Source organism: Erithacus rubecula (assembly GCF_903797595.1).
Source record: "Erithacus rubecula genome assembly, chromosome: 5".
Lineage (NCBI taxonomy): Eukaryota > Metazoa > Chordata > Aves > Passeriformes > Muscicapidae > Erithacus > Erithacus rubecula.
Genome location: NC_136687.1, coordinates 25448876 through 25467739, shown reverse-complemented (window position 1 = coordinate 25467739; position 18864 = coordinate 25448876). Strand labels below are relative to the sequence as shown.

Sequence of the window (18864 nt, the reverse complement as noted above, 5' to 3'; positions counted from 1 at the left end):
AGGTAAAATCAACTTGCTCTGTTTATTATGTGCATTATATACTTTTAAAATGAAGTATCCAACCAAAAATGGAACTTTTAGCATTTTAGAGTCTCCAAGTTCTGCACTGCAAGTGATCCATCTTTCTGTGGGTCTACCAAGCTAATACAATTCCTTGCACTCTGATTTTCTGAATACTGTTTGACTCCTTCTGTCTAGTTAATAAAGGATATAAGAAAGTCAGAGAGATATATTTTAAGTGATCATGGCATGGTTCCTTAACCATGTAAGCAAGTCTGCTTTGGTGGACTGGTTGGCACAGGCAGACAAATAAGGTTCACATACTTGAGACGCTTCAAGGCTTTAGTCAATACATCTGCATTAGCTCCTCAGTCTATCAGCAGAAAAATTTAAATTCAAATAAAAGCAATATGTATTAATATATATTTTGGGCAGAAGTGTTTATCTGCTGGAGGGCAGAAAGGCTCTACTGAGGTATCTGGACAAACTGAATTGATGAGCCCAGCCAGTTGCATGAAGTTCAATAAGGCCAAGTGTCAGGTCCTGCTCTTGGGTCACAACAGCCCCCTGCAGTGCTACAGATTTTGGGAAGAGTTGCTGGAAGGCTGCCCAGCAGGAAAGGTCCTGGGGGTGCTGGTCAGCAGCAGCTGAGCATGAGCCAGAGTGTGACCAGGTGGCCAAGAAGGCCAATGGCACCTGGCCTGTATCAGCAATGGTGTGGCCAGCAGGACCAGAACAGGGATTGTCCCCCTACACTCAGCACTGGGGAGGCTGCACCTCAAGTGCTGTGTCCAGTTCTGGGCCTCTCACTGACATTTGGGTGCTGGAGTGTTTCCAAAGAAGGGCAATGAAGATAATGAAGAGTCTGGAACATAAAGCCCTACGGGGAGCAGCTGAGGAAGCTGGAGTTGTTTATCCCAAAGTAAAGGAGGCTGGAGGGGACCTTAGTGCTCTCTGCAACTACCCAAAAGGAGGCTGCAGCAAGGTGGGATCTGTCTCCTCTACATAACAAGTGATAGGACCACAGAAAATGGCCTTAAATTTTGCCAGGGGAGATTTGGAATGGATATTAGGAAAAATTCTTCACCAAAAGCATTGGAACTGATGGAGTCACCATCCCTGGAGATATTTGAAAGACCTGTAGATACATGGCTTAGAGCAATGGTTTAGGGGACTTGGTAGTGCTGAGTTAGCAATTGGAGTGAATGATCTCAAAGATCTTTTACTACCTGAACAATTCTATGATTCTGTGATTTTTCTTAAGTTTGTGTGGGAATAGAAACATCCCTTATGAATGCTAACTGGAGCAGAAGAAAGGACAACAGGAAGCCTTTGCATTTGCTTCCATGTTCCTCTCCCTGGTTTTCCCTATCCACGTCTGATTGCAGGAGCCAGTCAGACCTCTGTCCTGAACTTTTGTCCTGCTTTGGAAGAAACCAGACCTCTTTCTTCCAGTGATCAGAGGGATTGAACATATCTCATGTATAGAAAGTTCGTGAGAGCTGGAGTTATTCAGTCTGGAGAAGGAAGACTTCATCGAGGCCTTTCAATACACAAAGAGGACTTATAATGAAAGGACTTATAATAAAAAGGGACTTTTTACTGGGGCCTGTGATGGCTGAACAAGGAGCAATGGTTTTAAACTGAAAGGGCATGGATTTAGGTTGGAAACAATTTAAAAAAAATATGATGAGGATGGTGGGACACTGGAACAGGTAGTCCAGAGAGGTTGTGGATACTCCATCTGGGCAACATTTCCATCATTAGAGATGTTCAAGATCAGGTTGAATGGTGCTCTAAGCAACCCGTCTAGTGAAAGATGTCCTTGCCTGTGGCAGGGGGGTTGGACAAGCTGATTTAGAAGGTCCCTTCCAACACAAACCATTCTGTGAACTCAGGGAAAAAAAATCCAGTTGCACACTTCCCTTCTAAGCTACTGGTCTTCCTACTCCCAGGACCCTTTATGATCAGGCAACTCTTGATCTGATCCTGAGCCTCAAAGTACTTTGGTTACACTAAATGCTACTCAATGTTTGGTCAAGCAGCCATTCATTAATTATATTGCTCCCTAAACTCAACTTGTAGGCAACCAGTGCCTGGTGCTGACATTGTTTTGAAGAAAACCAATAACCTGTCTGTCCCACAGCCTAAAATAAGGATGATGTAGGTACCTGAGACATCAAGGCCTGCTGGGTGACAGCACAGCAGCAGAGTTATGTCAGATACCTGAGGAACCAGGGACTGACTGAAGTTAACTAAATGTCAAACCCCTTTGGTGAGAGATGCTCAGGTGTGGCATTTTCTCTCTTTATCAGCTTGCCAAAGCCAGGACAGGTAAGCTTCAGTTCATGTGTTGTCAAGCCCCAAGTAATGACCAGCCCCTCATCACTAAGACCATTGAGCGCTCAGCTGAACTGGGGACAAGGGCTGCCTTGCTTAGCAGGGATCTTCTCTGAAAAACAGTGTGAGTGCAAGCATACACAATGTAAAGGCAGCAGCTGGCTGCACCTATCTGACACAGACTTAAAACACTAAGCCAGGCAGCATAAATCAGTTTGAGATGCAAAATATCTAGGCTTCATAAACATTTCTCCAGCTTAACTACAGAAAAACTCGATTTTCTTTTGTAGTAGGGCTCTTTATACTGCACTGGCACTTTAAAGGGCACTGCAAGTGCTGCCAAGGTAATCTGCACCACTTCAAAGTGCCTTTGTACCCCTCCAGAGATTTAACAGGTACTCCTGAGATTGGTATTCTTCTGCATGGGAGGTTTTAAACTTTTCTTATCAAAACACAGGGTTTGAACTATAGCTGCAAGCTAGAACTGTTTGTTACACATACGAGGTTAGGATGCCTGTATGGAATCAGAGAAAACCAACATGTTTTTGCCTCCCATTGATGCTCTAATCAGTAAATTCACACTTCAGTTTTCATTGTCTGAATGATCCCTTACAGAAAAGGATAAACTGCAAACCCCTGATTATTTAGATATTTTAAAAATAAACTATCTCAATGATGGACAAATAGTGCAATGCCCAGGGAAAAATTTAGGACTGGGATACCTGAGTATTTCCATGGCAAAATTAGCAATTACTTACAGAGCAGTAACTGAGTACATTCATTGTATAATGAATGTATAATTCATTGTATAATAAGAAGACTGAACATTATATTGCTGCTGAAAAAACATCTCTTTTACTACAACATGCATTCAGGTATGAGCACGTATTTTCCAGTATAAAAATTATAAACCAAGGATTTTGTCAGCACACACATCTATGCCAGAAATTTCCCCTCCAAGCCAGCACGGATATATATACACCAGAACTGGAAAATCCAGATTTCCATCTATCTAAGAAAGACCTTTTCTTCACACACCAAGGCAACAGGAACTTGCTTAACTTAAAAGAACAAGTGTATAACGTATCATATATACTTACATTTCCTTTGACCACATAATTCGAGTCATTCCTTATATCTCTTGCCAGGCCAAAGTCACAGATTTTTGTAATTCGACCATGAGTTAGAAGAATATTTCTTGCAGCCAGATCTCTATGAATGCACTAAATAACAGACAAACAAACAAAACCAGTTGATAATATCCCTAACAGGCTATTGCTTGTTTCCATGTTTACTTAGCTATGCATTTTAAAGCAAGCTGTAAATCACAATGAAACCATGTGCTAATAAGCTTACTCTGATGAGTAAATATTCTGATGTTGTATCTTAACAATAACTACATCAATCCACAATAATAAGGTTGTCTGTGCATTTATTTTAGGAAATACCAGTTGCAGTCATTGAATTTTCCAGTATTTCACATTCTCAGATGAAATTTAATGTGCTTTTTTCTGATTTATCAAAATCATCACTGGTTTGTTTCCTATTATAGGACCAATAGAAGAAAAATGGGGTTTGTTTCCAAAATATTCCCAATATTCTATTAAATAACTATTAGCATTGATAGAAAAGTGCTGAAAATCTGAAAATAGAGGAAATTATGGTAACAACATCAAAGCACACAAACACAGAAACTGAATCCCATACCAGAAACACTCCTCTGGAAAAGCTGAATTATTAAGTACCTACGAAAGCTTAAGTATTTTTAAATAGTGGAAATTCTCACATGCCTGTATCTTCCAACAGTCACCTAACCACCTTATATTCCTGTTTTTACTTTAGAAGTGGGCATGTGTTGGTAACTGCAGCTCCAGAAGGGTGCCTGAGTTTCCCAGCAGCTGTTTATATACAGCTGTGGAGCCCATGTGTGTTTGCTAGAGAAGGGAGGTGATTCTCTAACAAAATTGTTTCTTTTTTTCACCTCAAAAGGAGAGTATTATGCTTCAGCTTTATCTATGGTATTCAGCATGTAGGCCATAGCTGTCTAAAAAATAACTGAAGACAGTTCAATTTATTTTTTTTTTTCTCGAAATACAGAACTTTTAGAATGTCTAACAAAAAATTACCTGAAATATCAAAAGTTATGAAAATCAGGCTGAGAAAGTGACGGCAGATTGCACAAGTAACCTAATCTCTGTCCCTTTAGCATGCCTGAATGAGGAATGATTTTTAATAGTTCTGCTGTTCTGGCAGACTGTCATTCACCTCTGTTTGTAAAGTGCAGAATGCACTGTACATGTAGAGTTGACACAGTACTGAAGCAGTAAGGCAAAGGAACAGCCAAGAGTCACCATGACTCTGCCTTGTTCCTCCAGAATCAGTGCAGTTTGCATTGAATAGAGACTTTGTCCAAGGGAGGAAGCTCTGTCTTGTGATTAAGGCACCAAGCTTAAGTCAATTGTCCTCCCAGAACAAGCTCCTATCCTGACTCCTGCACAGCCTTGACATACAAGCAAGTTGCAAAGAGCAGCAGGGCATGGACCCTTCTGCCTCAAGGATGAGGCAATCTAAGGCACCTGACCCATCAGCCCACAGCACTCTGCATTAACTAATTCAACTGCAGGAGCCAAAAGAATGTAAGTACACAACAACTGAAGAAGACCAGTAACACATGAGTGCACTGCAATTTAATTCTGTGATATAGGTGCAAACCTAGCACTGCCAAAGCAATACTGCACATTACTTCCCATCCTCAAGATGAGGTGATGTTACATTCTTCTACTGCCTTTGTTATTTCATTCCACTGTGTCTGCAAAAATGGAAGGACTAAAAAAAAAAGTCACCAGCAATAATGCAAAGTGGATCCGGGAGATAATCTTAAGGAAACAGAGAAATACAGAATGAGTGTACTAAGCACTGGATGTCCTCAACAGGGAAGGATGCAGCAGTGTGGTGAATCTGTGTATCATCTGTAATATGATATGTTTGCATGTCAGGCCTGTTTTGAATGTGTTGATACATGAAAAATAAACTGAAGGGGAAAAAATTACGGTTTGGATGGGAAGAAGGAACTGTGGAAGAAAACAAAAAAGTGGAAAAGCAAGTTTTAATGTGCACTTTCCTCAGAGCAGAGTTTGAGGCACATTTCCCAATAGTAACACAGGACTCTAGGATTGTCTTCCTTTCCTTAAATTGTCTAAGTTTGGTTTTGCATTTTATTTAAGTTGCACTTGTAGTAGTTACATTAGCTATATATTTACATGTTAAATGACATTTTTAAAATAAAATATAAGAATAACCACAGGAAGATGCTGTGCTTAAGACTTCTTTATAAATACCCATCTCTTATGCAGTGCCTCTCCTGAAACCCAGAGGTTGTCTATGAAACCCAGAGGAATGTCAATTATGTTCAGTGTAGACAATGAAGATTTTTTGTGGGTCTCTCAGATGATTTTATCTTCCCAATTAAAAATCAAGACATCTCCTGTGAATTAAGGCATGCTTACAAAAAAAAAGAGCACACAATGTGATATCTCCCCCACTTAAGGCACTATTCTGCATGAAAGAAGTAGCAAGTTGTTCAAAACTCATGCAAATAGATATCTTCACACTGATTCTACTATCCTCATCAGTGGATATACAACAGCACTGTTTTGCACTGAGTTCTGTTTCAGGGGATATAAAATATAATTTTTGGCCAATAAGCACAGTACACAACTCCAACATCAGGTAAAGTTTCAGGCATGAGAGGGAGCCTATCAGCTTGTAGTGATTGTTGAAAAGACCATAGAAATATTCAGCATTTAAACACATGGATCATATTAAAACACTGAAAGTGACAAAAAGATCTATGGATTCTGTCCATCTCTGAAAAATTCTGAACTTACATTTTTGGAGGCAAGGAAGCTCATGCCCTTTGCCACCTGGTAAGAAAAGCTTAGCAGATCTTCTACATCTAAAGCCAGTTCATCATCTTCCGGCATGGAAAGGGTAGCATCCTGATCAGTGTAGGATCCTACACAACATAAACAACAACAGCTTTGGAGTTAAGAACTGTAATCATGTAGAAATCATGTAGAGTTGTTTTGACATTAAACAAAACAGTAATTTTAGTAAGTACCAGTCTAGAAACACATTTTTTGGCCCATCACCAAAAAGTAAAAAAAAATCCTGACACTCCATTTAAGTGTAAAGAAATACAAGACACTAATTTAACATATTGTACTTTTTTCAAGTCTTCTCACATCAATTACTGAGTTTTAAGTGTTCCCATTCCCAAAAGACAAATATGCTAAAACTGAACAAATCTATGAAGCCCATCTTCCTGCACGCCCATCACAAACTGAATTTCTTCTCACTGAACTCACCAGACTTCACAGGTCGTTTTTTGTCAGCCTTTGGTGGGACTGCATATGACACTCCTGGTTTCATGTCCATGTACTCATTGGCAACATCACTGTAGAGGCAGCAGAACAAAAGAAACATAGTTAGTGGAAAAGGTCTCAAAAGCTACTCCAACAAAAGGCCATTATCGGGTCAACCTTCTGAATAATTGCTTTACAAATGATCAGTGAATTCCATGGGTGTGTGAAAAAAAAATGAGGAAATGCCTGTACAGAAAGACAGGTTTGTGGGTACAGTTAATGGTACACCTCAAAGTTTGGAGTTTGTCTCAGGTGAGCAAACAAAACCATTCACATGAATACTGTTTATACAGGCTTCATTCTCTATAAATTAACAGCCAGATGTTTCACAGGATCTGCTAGTGCTTCCTTTTTCTGCTTAGGCCAACTTCTACCAGAATATTTCAGCAGCTCAACTGGCAATTGAAATGCAGAAGACAAATGGTAAAAAATGTTAAATTCAAAAATTCCCAAGTTCCACAAGGGATTCATATGTATTTCAAAAAATCAGCCGAGGCTTGGGACAGCCATCTGCTACATTCTTTTAAGTTTAAATTTTCTTATTGCTATATATAATTCAAATGTACAGATTTTCATACTATATGGTTTATAAATATACAGTTAGGCACCTTTAGAAAATGATGGATGTACTTTGGCATTTTTCACTTCATTGCCATTAGAATTCATATACTTCCTTAGCCTGAAACATCTGCTTAGTTTAAGGAACACTAAATGCAGCCACAGAGCTAACATGGGAAGGAGCAATGAGATCACCAAGAGCTTTAGTTACCACCAGAACACATCTGACACATGCAGCAGCAGTAAATACTAAGATGAGAATGTTGTAAATACTCTGCTTTTAATAACTCAATTTACAATTTGCAATTTGTAAGCTCCATTTACAATAACCCAATATGCTTAAACAGCAAGATCCCTTCACTGAACAGAGGGCACACCTCCAATGGCAAATCACAGCCTTATGTTCATCACCCCAGTGGTCCCAGCCTCTTTGGGGCATCACCAGCTGCCCATTTATTGCCATGGCACAAACAGCTTCACCAGTACTATGCCTTGCTGGGATGAAGAACTTTTCCCGCTCCTTAGGTCTGCCTGCTTGTTTTCAGACTGCCAACACAAAGTAATGGGCCCGCTGGGGCAATAAAATACCTAAAGTTTAGAATGAGCAGGTATTGTAACAGCCCCTAGGTTTTGGTAAGCTGTCTCTCACTTTGCAAATGGAAGGAAATCTGCTTGGAAACGCCTTTGGAAAGAACTCAGGGATGGTATTTAAAACACATCAGTTAAAAATACACAGATGAATTAAGTAAAAGAGCAAGTTCAGAGTCATGACACAGGTTGTTTCAACACAAAATGCAGTGAGCTGTCAGTAGCAGCCTGCTGCTGACATTTTAAGACACTGGTTTGATTTTGTAAAAAGTCATTTCTGAAGGCAGGAATTTGGGAGAAATTGTCATTCAAGCTGCTAAATAAGCACTACCAAAGTTTAATAACAATAAACACAAATATATACAAAGATTGGAGCCAAGGAGGTGCATGAAATAACTGCAGAAAATTTGATAAAGAGGTAAAAGAGTGTGCATACAATCCACTCTGTATATAATGACACTTTGTTAGAATGAACTACCCCCTGAACAAACAGCCTCTTAATTAAATTGTTTTCTTGTGCAGCAGAGAATCTTCAAAGCCTGCTGCATTAAATGTTCCTCCACACTCTTATCCCTAATAAACTTTGATTTCTCCTCCTTCCCAGCCTTCTAAAAACACAAGTACATTTCAGCAGGTCATACTCACGCTGCAGGCTCTGACTGATGCAAAAGGTTCTCATAAACAGCTGCATCTGCATGTTCTTCATGTTTTGGACAAATAAATGAATCTCGTTTCCGTCTCAGAAAATTTAAAAGATCACCATAACAGCAATATTCTGTAATGACCAGAGTGGGACCTGTGGATGCATGTAAGGTTCAGAAAGCTGGTGAGTATTTTTTTTAAAGCAGAAAACCTTACATAAAGCTAGCATTCAGTGAAGCACACAGGCTGGACTATTAAAAAATCACACTGACTAGCACTGTCTAGACTTGAAAAGTTATAGAAAAGTAACCCAGCATCTTCCCTTTCACAGATGAACAACTATGGTCCAGCTAAAGCTGTGTCCCCAATTAATGTTCTGCCCCTCAACAGCATTGCATTGTATAAAAATTAAACAAATAAGTCTTTTTCTCTTTCTTCATGTGATAATGTTTCTGGCCAGACACATCTGTTTGATTTTGCTCACTTCCTGAAGGAAGTTATTTGTTCCAAACGTTAAGAGTAACTCAAGCTTCAAACATTAATCCTTTTGATTCACTTCTGTTTACAGTAGAGCTTCACACTCCTTCAGTAATGTTTTGGAAATGATGTAGAGTGTTATATTCTGCAGTATAATAGCAAAAATCATTCAAAAAGAACAGCCTGCTGCGACACAAAACTACACTGCACAACATCTTAGAGTATTAAAATGAAATCAGAAAAGGGAATCAAATCATCTTCAGCATGGATGTTTACAGATCAAATATATGTCTTTTGAGTGAGTATGGACCTTGAATATGTAATTACACTGTGTGTTATTTCGCCTCTAAGTTTACTCTGTACCATTGTTTCCAAACCTCACTGGTTTACTTCCATTTCTCTGCAGTTAAAAATTACAGCTTTCACAACAGCAAAAGAATTGTTTGTGGTGTGATTTTCTTACAGACACCATTTTTTTCCACTGAGAGAGACATGCATTCGAGACAGTGAGCTCATTTAGTTGGCTGCTTTAACAAAATTGTTTCATCCTATTTTTAAATCATTACCTGTGAGACATGTTTTGTCTATAACTACAAATTTTTACAAGATCCTTTTCTTTGAAAAATGTGTAAGAAGAAATACCATCTTTCATATTAAAATGCATACAAATTAAAAATACAGGTTTCTCTCACTCTCTATTGACACTTCAGAAGATTTTGTAGCTTTTATTATGTAAGAAAACAAACTTATGAAGTTAATACTAAATGTGAAACATAAGAGTTGTACAATACTTTATTTGGATAATTACTTTTCAACTTTCTGCTGTTTAGAATTTGTACTTTTAGTGGTCCCTTAACAAATGTATTTTCAGTTTAAACAGAAGGCTGGAAGACTAGACAAGACAAGTTTGTTGACTTCACCTTGGATACCAACAAGGAACCAGTTCTCATTAATGAGGAACAGTGTGGTGGAGGTAAAAATTTATACCGCACATTTTGTCATCTCTCAAGAAGAAAGTACCCAACGGTTCACATGAAAGAGAATTAAAGCAGCCTTCCTGTTTAGCTGCAGCTACAGTAGTCTTACTGCTTTTACAATGAGCCTAAAATCTAGATTCAGTAAATCACAGGTGATAATCATGATGACCTGCAACCTCTCTAAGCATGAAAAGTAAGACTTTAAAATGAAATTTATGATTTCTACACTTAGAGCTGTGCCTTGGATTCTTCTTCACAAAGTTCATCTTCCTTGCAACAAAAAAAAAGAACAGAAATAATCAATAATCTGCAGATAACCCCACCTCCAATAGTGCAAGCTCCAAGCAGATTCACGATATTAATGTGGTTTCCAAGGTAACTCAGCACTTTAAGCTCTGACATCAAGGCTTCTCTCTCTGTTAAATGGGCACTTGCTGCAAGGCAAAGCACAGTGCTCAGTACATAACACACCAACCAGATGGAAGGGAGATAACACTGTATAGTACACTACAGCAACTTACTTTTCAGCATCTTTACTGCTACTGTCATAGCAGCATCAGACTTAAATAAACCATAAGCAGTGGCTTCAACAACTTTCCCAAAAGCTCCAGCACCAAGGGTCTTACCTAATAAAGAAAACAAAATACTCTGTAATGACTTTGAGTACTTCCTCCTGCAGGGCTCAACATTTTATTTTATTATATCAAGGAAACTATTTCAGACACGCCTGCTTGTCTTTTGTCCCAAGGCAAGAATGAGCAATTATCACTATCTGCATTACTGCACAACATCTTTGTGACAAAATCCTGCTGTGTTTGACCAAAGTCTCATATGAGACCTGGAGGTTCCACCTTGCAGATGAAGTTAAATAAATCCAAACTAACCAAAACTCAAACGGTTTCTAGGAAATTCCCATTTGTGATCATAAGGAAGTTGTGTTGGATCTATGTAAACATAGTTGTTTCCATTTATTTCTTCAACAACTTTCCATTGAACTTCATACTTTGGTTTCTGAAAAAGAAAGAGAACAGCTGTTACTATTGAGGACTCCACAAGTAGGTCACACAGTTTTTAAATTCAGACAAAAGGGCTTCTGATTTTACCTGCAAATATATGTACACCAGGATCATGACTATGATGCACATCAGTCCTGCAGCAACTCCAAATGCAGTTAGTAAAGGGGTGAAAAGGGTATGTGTACGGATTTGCTCTGGAAAGAAACAGAAAATTCTCCTAAAAATACTGAACAAGGAAAACTTAATTACAAAGATGCAGGTGAAAAGGTTTCCTTGGTTCTTTGTGAAATACAGTTTGGGATTTTGACTTTCCCAGATGTGCTTCAGGTGTATCAGAATGTCTTTCCTGAATGAGTTGTGGGAGATGGGGCTGGCACAGAAACCATGCAGTTTGATGCCTTCAGAGTCTCAGCTTCATTAATTCAGGAGGTTTGGCACCAAGATCTGTTAGTGCAAGGGGTTTGCATGATCTCAGTCAGGTTAGTTTAAAGAAAGAAGCTTTTATCTTTTATCTTCCTCTTTGCCCCCCACCTAAGTGTGATCACTACAGCACAGTCTTTACAAGGAGAAGCTGTGCCAAATACCATTGTGAACAAATACCATTCTACTACCCATCTGCCCCACATCTGGCATGTTTGTTTGTATGTTATATCTGGGTGTAACAGAAAAAAAAAAAGAAGCAGAGCATTTGGTTTTGCAGAGAGAGCACAGCTTCACAAACACATTTCAAACCATCTACGTTCTAGTGGGTGTTTCTTCTCCCCCACAAAACTACAAATACTCATAAGCCATTTTGCAGTATGCTGTTACTTCTTTTATAGCAGGAGGACACTTAGGCTCCAGGCGAGTTGGGGACTGCATTTTTCCTGAGACATTGTAAAAACCTACATTAAAATGTAATCTTTCTTTGAAAAAAGAAGTGATGGTCTAAATAGTCAAAACAGACAATGACAGGAAAACAAAAGGGAGAGAGAGGGGGAAAGCCAGGGTAATGCTGTAGGTGGTTTGCCTCCATGCTGCACAGACAGAAGAAACCCACCTACCTACTGCACTGCAGAACAAGTGCCATAAAAAGACAGTACCACAACAGTCATTGAAAAATTAAAGCAAGACTGCCAGGCAGAACATGCAATGCAGTATGTTCTCATGTGCTCAGCCACAGCACCGTAAATGTTCTCACAGCAAAAACCCCTTAAAATCCTGTTCCAGAAAGAGCCAACACCACCTATGTTTTGAAGATGTTACCTTTAATAGCAAAGTTGAAGAAAGCAGAGCTCCTGTCCCCATTGCTGGAGGCCTCACAGCACACAGTGCCAGTGCTCCTGAACATGCTGGCGTTAATGGTGCTTTCAACCAGGATTCGTTCAAACGACGGCGCTGATGAATTCGTGTAACTGATTTTGACATCCATGGGGGATATTGTTGGTGAATCAAAACACCTGGAGAAACAATACTGAGTTACCTGCAATGGACTGCTGCCTGAAATGCCAGACCAAGAGAGAACTGAACAATTCTGGTCTACAAAGGGATTCAACTCAGGAAGATGTTAGCCCTGAAACAGCCTGCTCATGGTGTCTCATGGTCTGGTATGCAGTGGGAGAAATGGATACCCACACCTAGCATGGCCCAGCTGCAGACCATGATGTCTTTGCATTTGCTTTTGGTCAGACATACCTACAGGTCTGTAACTTCTCTATGGGTTTTATACCATTCAACATGAATTTTCAATTACTTGTCAAGCAGTTGTGGTCTACTACTCACTTCTGAAAATGTTCCCCAAGCACCATCTTATTACAACACAAAAGAAGTCCATTACATACATAAACACCATTAAGCTTATATGCAGTCAGAAAATAGCCAGTTCTTTTCTCTCAATATGTTGCTTCTCCTTCATATGTCACACATTTACTACATGAGCACACACTTAATATTTTTTAAAAGGTACTATTAAAAACCATTAAGTAAATAACAATTATTTTAGACATAAAACAAATTATAGCAGTGGGGAGAAGACCCATTACTATAGATCCATTATTGCTACTATGATATCTATAACCATGGGGGAAGTAAAGCAAAACTCTAAAATCTGCTTCATAAATGCTCACTCACTTCACAGTGGAACTCAAGAATCTTCTTATAAACACCTAGTTTTTAAAACATCCGACTTTACTCACAACAACACTGGACGTGTTTACTTGTCATATGTTTCATGTGAACTGAAATCTAATTACATTATGTCTGGAAAAATTACTTAATTACACAATAAAACAAATTATAACAGCCATATTTGAAAGGGATTCTGTGATTGCCATTCTGTGAAACTGCATATAGAACATCTGTCATTTGTAAGCTGATAAAAGCCATAACTAGCTTGCAGCAGAAATTTTGTCTTTTACATAGCAGAAAGTGTTGGTTATTCCCCTTTCAAGGACAGGATACAAGGGAGAAAAATGAAATGTATCCCTGCCTTCTCACAAACTACTGCAAATAATGCAATGCCAAAAAGGATGAAAACCATCATGAAACATTTGAATATAACTATTGCCAAGTCATTTCATGTTCTTAATTTGTAATTAGCAATTGGATGTGTTGCACCTAAAATAATCTTTGGAGACTCTTGTTTACTTAACTTACCTCTGTTCAGTTCCTGGGCAGAAGTACCAGTATATGGTAGGAGCTGGGAATCCAGCTGCTACGCACTGGAGAACACCATTGCTGAGTATATCCAGAGTGAGTATCTCAGGTTTTGCTGCAATAAAGAAAAGCAATTGAAAAAAAATCCATCAGGGGAACATAGAATTTACACTATTTGCTCTTCACACCAGCAGCCTGAGTGCCTCATACGCCATAGAATCAATCAGAAGAGCAAGACCTTCTCATGCTCAAGGATGTCTGGGTCTGAACTGGTGTCCTCCAAAAATTGAATATCTGTGAAAATATTAGTTCTACACTGAATGCTTGTGCTGGATGTTAGAAGAATACCTCATCTCCCCTCAGTATTTGATTTGATGAAAGATCCTAAACCAGCAAAGATAAGAGCTTAAACAACCCAAAGAAGTCTGTGCTTGGAACAACAGCAAAGCTCCCATTCCTGCACAGCACAGCTTTACCCATGTGCAAAAAGGACAGTTTCTTCCCAGTTAAGAGTGTACTATACCTGTAAAACCACATCCCTTCTACATCTGCCCTGTGTATTCAATTACCACTGCAGCCAGGAAAGGAACTACAGTGCAAGACAACCAGTGCAGTGTATGTCCTGACAGAGGACGTACATCCCCCTAAGATACTGAACTGCCCAGCTGCCTGATTCTCTGAAACACTGTTGGTAGAGGAAGCCAACACTTGGCTGAATGTAAATGAGAATTTGTGATTGCTCTGGTAGTTTAGAAAGCAATTCATCCAGCCAGTGCTTTCTGTCATGTCCTGCACAGGAGTTAGTCCTGCAGTTGGTTTAGAAGGCCCTGTTTCAAGTAGGGCAAGAAACCAGTGCAGTCACATGGATTTCAGAGTCATTAGTGCAATGTCATAGGCTACAGCCAAGAGTACCACAAACACAGCAAGGCTTTTTCCTGATGAAACTGGAATTAGTGACCTTACTTCCCTTAACAACCTTATCTTCCTTGCAAAATTACCTAAACAGAAGTTAATAACTATGAAAGACTACATTGCAATGATGCTGCTCACCCGACACATACAAGTTAAGAGCCCATTATCAGTTAATACAGCTTTACAGAAATGTAAGATGAACTCCTACTTCTAGAAAGTACTGAAGCTATATAGACTGCAGTGGGAAAACATAGATTTATTTCAGATAAAACCCATGTACAAAGACTGCACAGGGTTAGTTAATGTTATGGGTTATGTTTTGACTAGCTCCTCTCCCTACCCCCCACCATGGAGCTGCCGGCCCCTCCCCTGGGCTGTTTTATCTAGCCGGGTGTTTTTCGGCTTTTGGGGCTTTTCGCTGCTGCTTCTGCTGCTGCTTTTGCTGCTGCTTCGGCTGCCCCCCTTCCCTCCACTGCTTCAGCTGCTTTTCCCCCCCTCCCCGGCTGCCTAAACTGCCCCTCTCCCTTCCCCCCCCATCCCTAAGATTTGCACCGGCTCCAGAGGAAACGGATCTGAACTTCGGAGACCACCTCTGGAAGTCTGCCAAAGAAGCTCTGCTGCCCTTCCCGGCGAAGATCTGCCGAGTTCATCTCAATCTGGGTCTGTGCTGGGAAGTGTTTCTTTTGTATTTTGTTAATAAAAAAGTTTTTTCCACTCCCCTGAAGAAAATTCTTTCTGAGCTTGGTGAAGGAAGGAATTGTAAGGGGGGAAGGGGACCCTTTGGAGGTCTTTTTCCTAAAATTTGTCCCAAACTTGGACAAATTAATTTGGTGGCCCGTACGGGGAAACCAGAAAAGTGGAAAAAACTTTATTCTAATAATATTTTGTTTTCAACTGTTGGTATTGGTATGTCTATTGACTCCAGAATGTCTTTTGTTGTGGGAGCCTGCCTGTATGGGTGGTTATTAAGTTTCTTTGAAGTGTTAATACCGTTGTGGTCGTTGGGCTTGTTTACCTATCCAGAGATAGCTCCGGTGCTCTCTTTAATACGAAGTTTTTGTATTAAAGGGGTATTAACCAAAATACTCATCGGGCTAGGCTTGGTGATAATGGCATATAAGAGATTTATAAGAATGTTAGAATCGGCTTCAGGAATATATAAATCATGGCTTGTGTTATTTCTTAGAGGAGAAGCAGGAAAAGAGGATTTTCTGCCTTTATTTCCTTTCCTCTCCTCTGAATTAGTTACATCTGTATTAGAAAATATTCAGACCTCCCTGAATATTAAGGACATTATCTTTTAGGCAGTTAATTAGTTAAGTCTTTGTCGCACCATTTGCAGTTTATACAAAATTAAGGCCGAGATTTCTAAAGGGGCTGGGAGGACTCCTGATTTGGGAGTCAAGCTGGGCAGGAGGAATCTTGAGTGGAATGGCAAATGGGAGAAAATGGGCCAGATTTTAAAGGAGTTTTCTGACCCCATAATTTGGGAATTCCCATCAGAACAGATTCAAAATCCGATTGAGGTTGCAAGGTACTTAAAGGGGAAGTGTCAGGATGGTTCTAAAGAGAAAAGGATTATTGCAGTGAGCTGGGCCCTGGCACATGCATATCGTACCCTGCTAGGCACGATAGAGCAGGAGACAGAGGAGAGGGAACAGGGAGATAAATTATCCCCTATCCCAGTGACTCAAGTTGCAGCCAACCCCCTAGGCCGAAACCCAGCAGCTAAACTGGAGAACAAGCCCCAACCAATGGCTGTGGCTACTAGTACGAGAAGTGGGAAATGCACCAAGAAGACTGATAGGCTAGTGGAAGATGATGATGATGATGATGCTGGAGAGGGACCTTCAACACCTCCTGATGTAAAATCAGGAGTTAAAACAAGTAATGGAAGAGCAGAGACTAATAATGAATCCCTTTCCCTGAAGGATCTTCGTGGTTTAAGAAAAGATTACACCCGGAGACCTGATGAATCTATTATTAGCTGGCTGGTTCGTCTCTGGGATGCAGCAGGGGAGGCCACGGTTTTGGATGGCTCTGAGGTGAGACATTTGGGGTCTCTGTCTCATGATCCTGTTATCGACCAAGGTGTGATGAGGGGAGCTAACCCTCAAAGCCTTTGGGCACGGGTCCTGGATAGCGTGGCACAAAGATATCTCTGTGCAGATGACTTATATGTGCAGCAGACCCGATGGAAAACCATAGAGCAGGGGGTCCAACGCCTCAGGGAAATGGCAGTAGCAGAAATTATTTTTTCGGATGACGTAACAACTAGAAATCCAGACTTGGTACCAAGTACACTGGTGATGTGGAGAAAACTTGTGCGGCTTGGGCCACCTGAATATGCGTCTGCCCTAGCGATAATGAAGAGAGATGAGGTGTATGAGACAGTACTCGATATGGCAAAGAAGCTTCGTGCATATGCGGATGCAGTACATGGCCCGACTCATGCTAGAATTGCAGCTGTGGAAACACGCTTGCGAGACTTAGAAGATAAAATAGAGAAAAATCATCGGAAACTCAGGGAGGAGATTAAGGAGGACCTCCTCCAAATTTCAGCTGTACAGATTAGAGACCCTGGTACCCAACTCAGACGTTCCCCCAGTTGGGAGAGGAGGTACACTCCCCGAGCTGAATTGTGGTTTTTCTTGCGAGATTCTGGAGAGAACATGAGAAGATGGGATGGGAAGCCTACGGCTGCTCTGGCAAAACGAGTGCGGGATTTGAAGGAAGGAAAGATTGAAAGAGGAAGTTCCACCAGAAGGAAAGCCGCTCCTGTCTCTCGCAGCCAAAGTGCTGAACGTGATACTGATAATGACATGTCTGATCCTCTTGAGGGAACTTCTAAGATGTATGCCCCAGAAAAGAAGGAGAAACAGGCTTAGAGGGGCCCTGCCTCTAGCTAGGGTGAGGCGAGGGAAAATTGTGTTTTTTGGACTGTGTGGATTCGATGGCCTGGCACTTCGAAACCATGGAAATATAAAGCTTTAGTGGATACAGGTGCACAGTGTACGATACTTCCATCAAGACACATGGGAGCAGAATCTGTTTCAATTGCTGGTGTGACAGGTGGATCGCAGGACTTCACCCTGGTGGAAGCGGAAGTGAGTTTAACTGGAAAGGATTGGAAGAAACATCTTATTGTGACTGGTCCAGAGGCCCCATGTATTTTGGGCATAGACTACCTTCGGAGTGGGTATTTTAAGGACTCAAAAGGACTAAGATGGGCATTTGGAATTGCAACTGTGATGGCAGAGCATATTCGACAATTGAACACCTTGCCTGGACTATCGGACAATCCAATTACAGTAGGACTTCTGCAGGGAGAAGAACAACGAGTACCAATTGCCACTTCAATAGTGCACCGCCGGCAGTACAGAACAACTCGAGATGCTGTGATTCCTATTCATAAGATGATCCGAGAGCTGGAGAGCCAAGGGGTGGTTAGTAAAACCCACTCACCCTTCAACAGCCCCATTTGGCCTGTGCGTAAATCTGATGGGGAATGGAGACTGACTGTGGACTATCAGGCATTGAATGAAGTGACTCCACCGCTGAGCGCTGCCGTGCTGGACATGCTGGAACTCCAGTACGAGCTGGAGTCCAAGGCAGCAAGGTGGTATGCCACCATTGACATAGCAAATGCATTTTTCTCCATTCCTTTGGCATCAGAGTGCAGGCCTCAGTTTGCTTTCACCTGGAGGGGCGTGCAGTACACCTGGAACCGACTGCCCCAGGGGTGGAAGCACAGTCCTACCATCTGTCATGGACTGATCCAGACTGCACTGGAAAAGGGTGAAGCTCCGGAACATCTACAATATATTGATGATATCATCGTATGGGGAAACACAGCAGCGGAAGTGTTTGAGAAAGGAGAAAAAATTATTCAAATTCTCCTGGAAGCCGGCTTCGCCATCAAGAAGAGTAAAGTTAAAGGACCTGCTCGGGAGATTCAGTTCCTGGGAGTGAAGTGGCAAGATGGACGGCGTCAGATTCCTACTGATGTTATTAACAAGATTACAGCTATGTCCCCACCTACTAACAAGAAGGAGACACAAGCTTTTCTAGGTGCCATCGGTTTTTGGAGAATGCACATTCCTGAGTACAGCCAGATTGTGAGCCCTCTTTACCTTATTACCCGCAAGAAGAACGATTTCCACTGGGGCCCTGAACAGCAGCAAGCCTTTGCTCAGATTAAACAGGAGATTGCCCATGCAGTAGCCCTTGGCCCAGTTAGGAGGGGACCAGATGTGAAGAACATACTTTACTCAGCAGCTGGGAGCCATGGTTTGT

General features: G+C 40.9%; 2 protein-coding genes across 2 annotated transcripts in view; one reads left to right on the top strand and one right to left on the bottom strand.

Annotated features, from left to right (window-relative positions):
* Positions 1 to 18864, bottom strand: part of KIT (KIT proto-oncogene, receptor tyrosine kinase) — a 59264-nt gene that overhangs the window by 4461 nt on the left and 35939 nt on the right. The window contains exons 8-17 of the mRNA XM_079306162.1: positions 13657 to 13771; positions 12268 to 12461; positions 11110 to 11216; positions 10891 to 11017; positions 10528 to 10632; positions 10330 to 10440; positions 8556 to 8706; positions 6708 to 6796; positions 6228 to 6355; positions 3441 to 3563 (exon numbers count right to left, since the gene is read on the bottom strand). Coding sequence (XP_079162288.1) covers positions 3441 to 3563; positions 6228 to 6355; positions 6708 to 6796; positions 8556 to 8706; positions 10330 to 10440; positions 10528 to 10632; positions 10891 to 11017; positions 11110 to 11216; positions 12268 to 12461; positions 13657 to 13771 — 1250 coding nt within the window. The remainder of the gene's footprint in view (positions 1 to 3440; positions 3564 to 6227; positions 6356 to 6707; positions 6797 to 8555; positions 8707 to 10329; positions 10441 to 10527; positions 10633 to 10890; positions 11018 to 11109; positions 11217 to 12267; positions 12462 to 13656; positions 13772 to 18864) is intronic.
* Positions 1 to 18864, top strand: part of KDR (kinase insert domain receptor) — a 145604-nt gene that overhangs the window by 91024 nt on the left and 35716 nt on the right.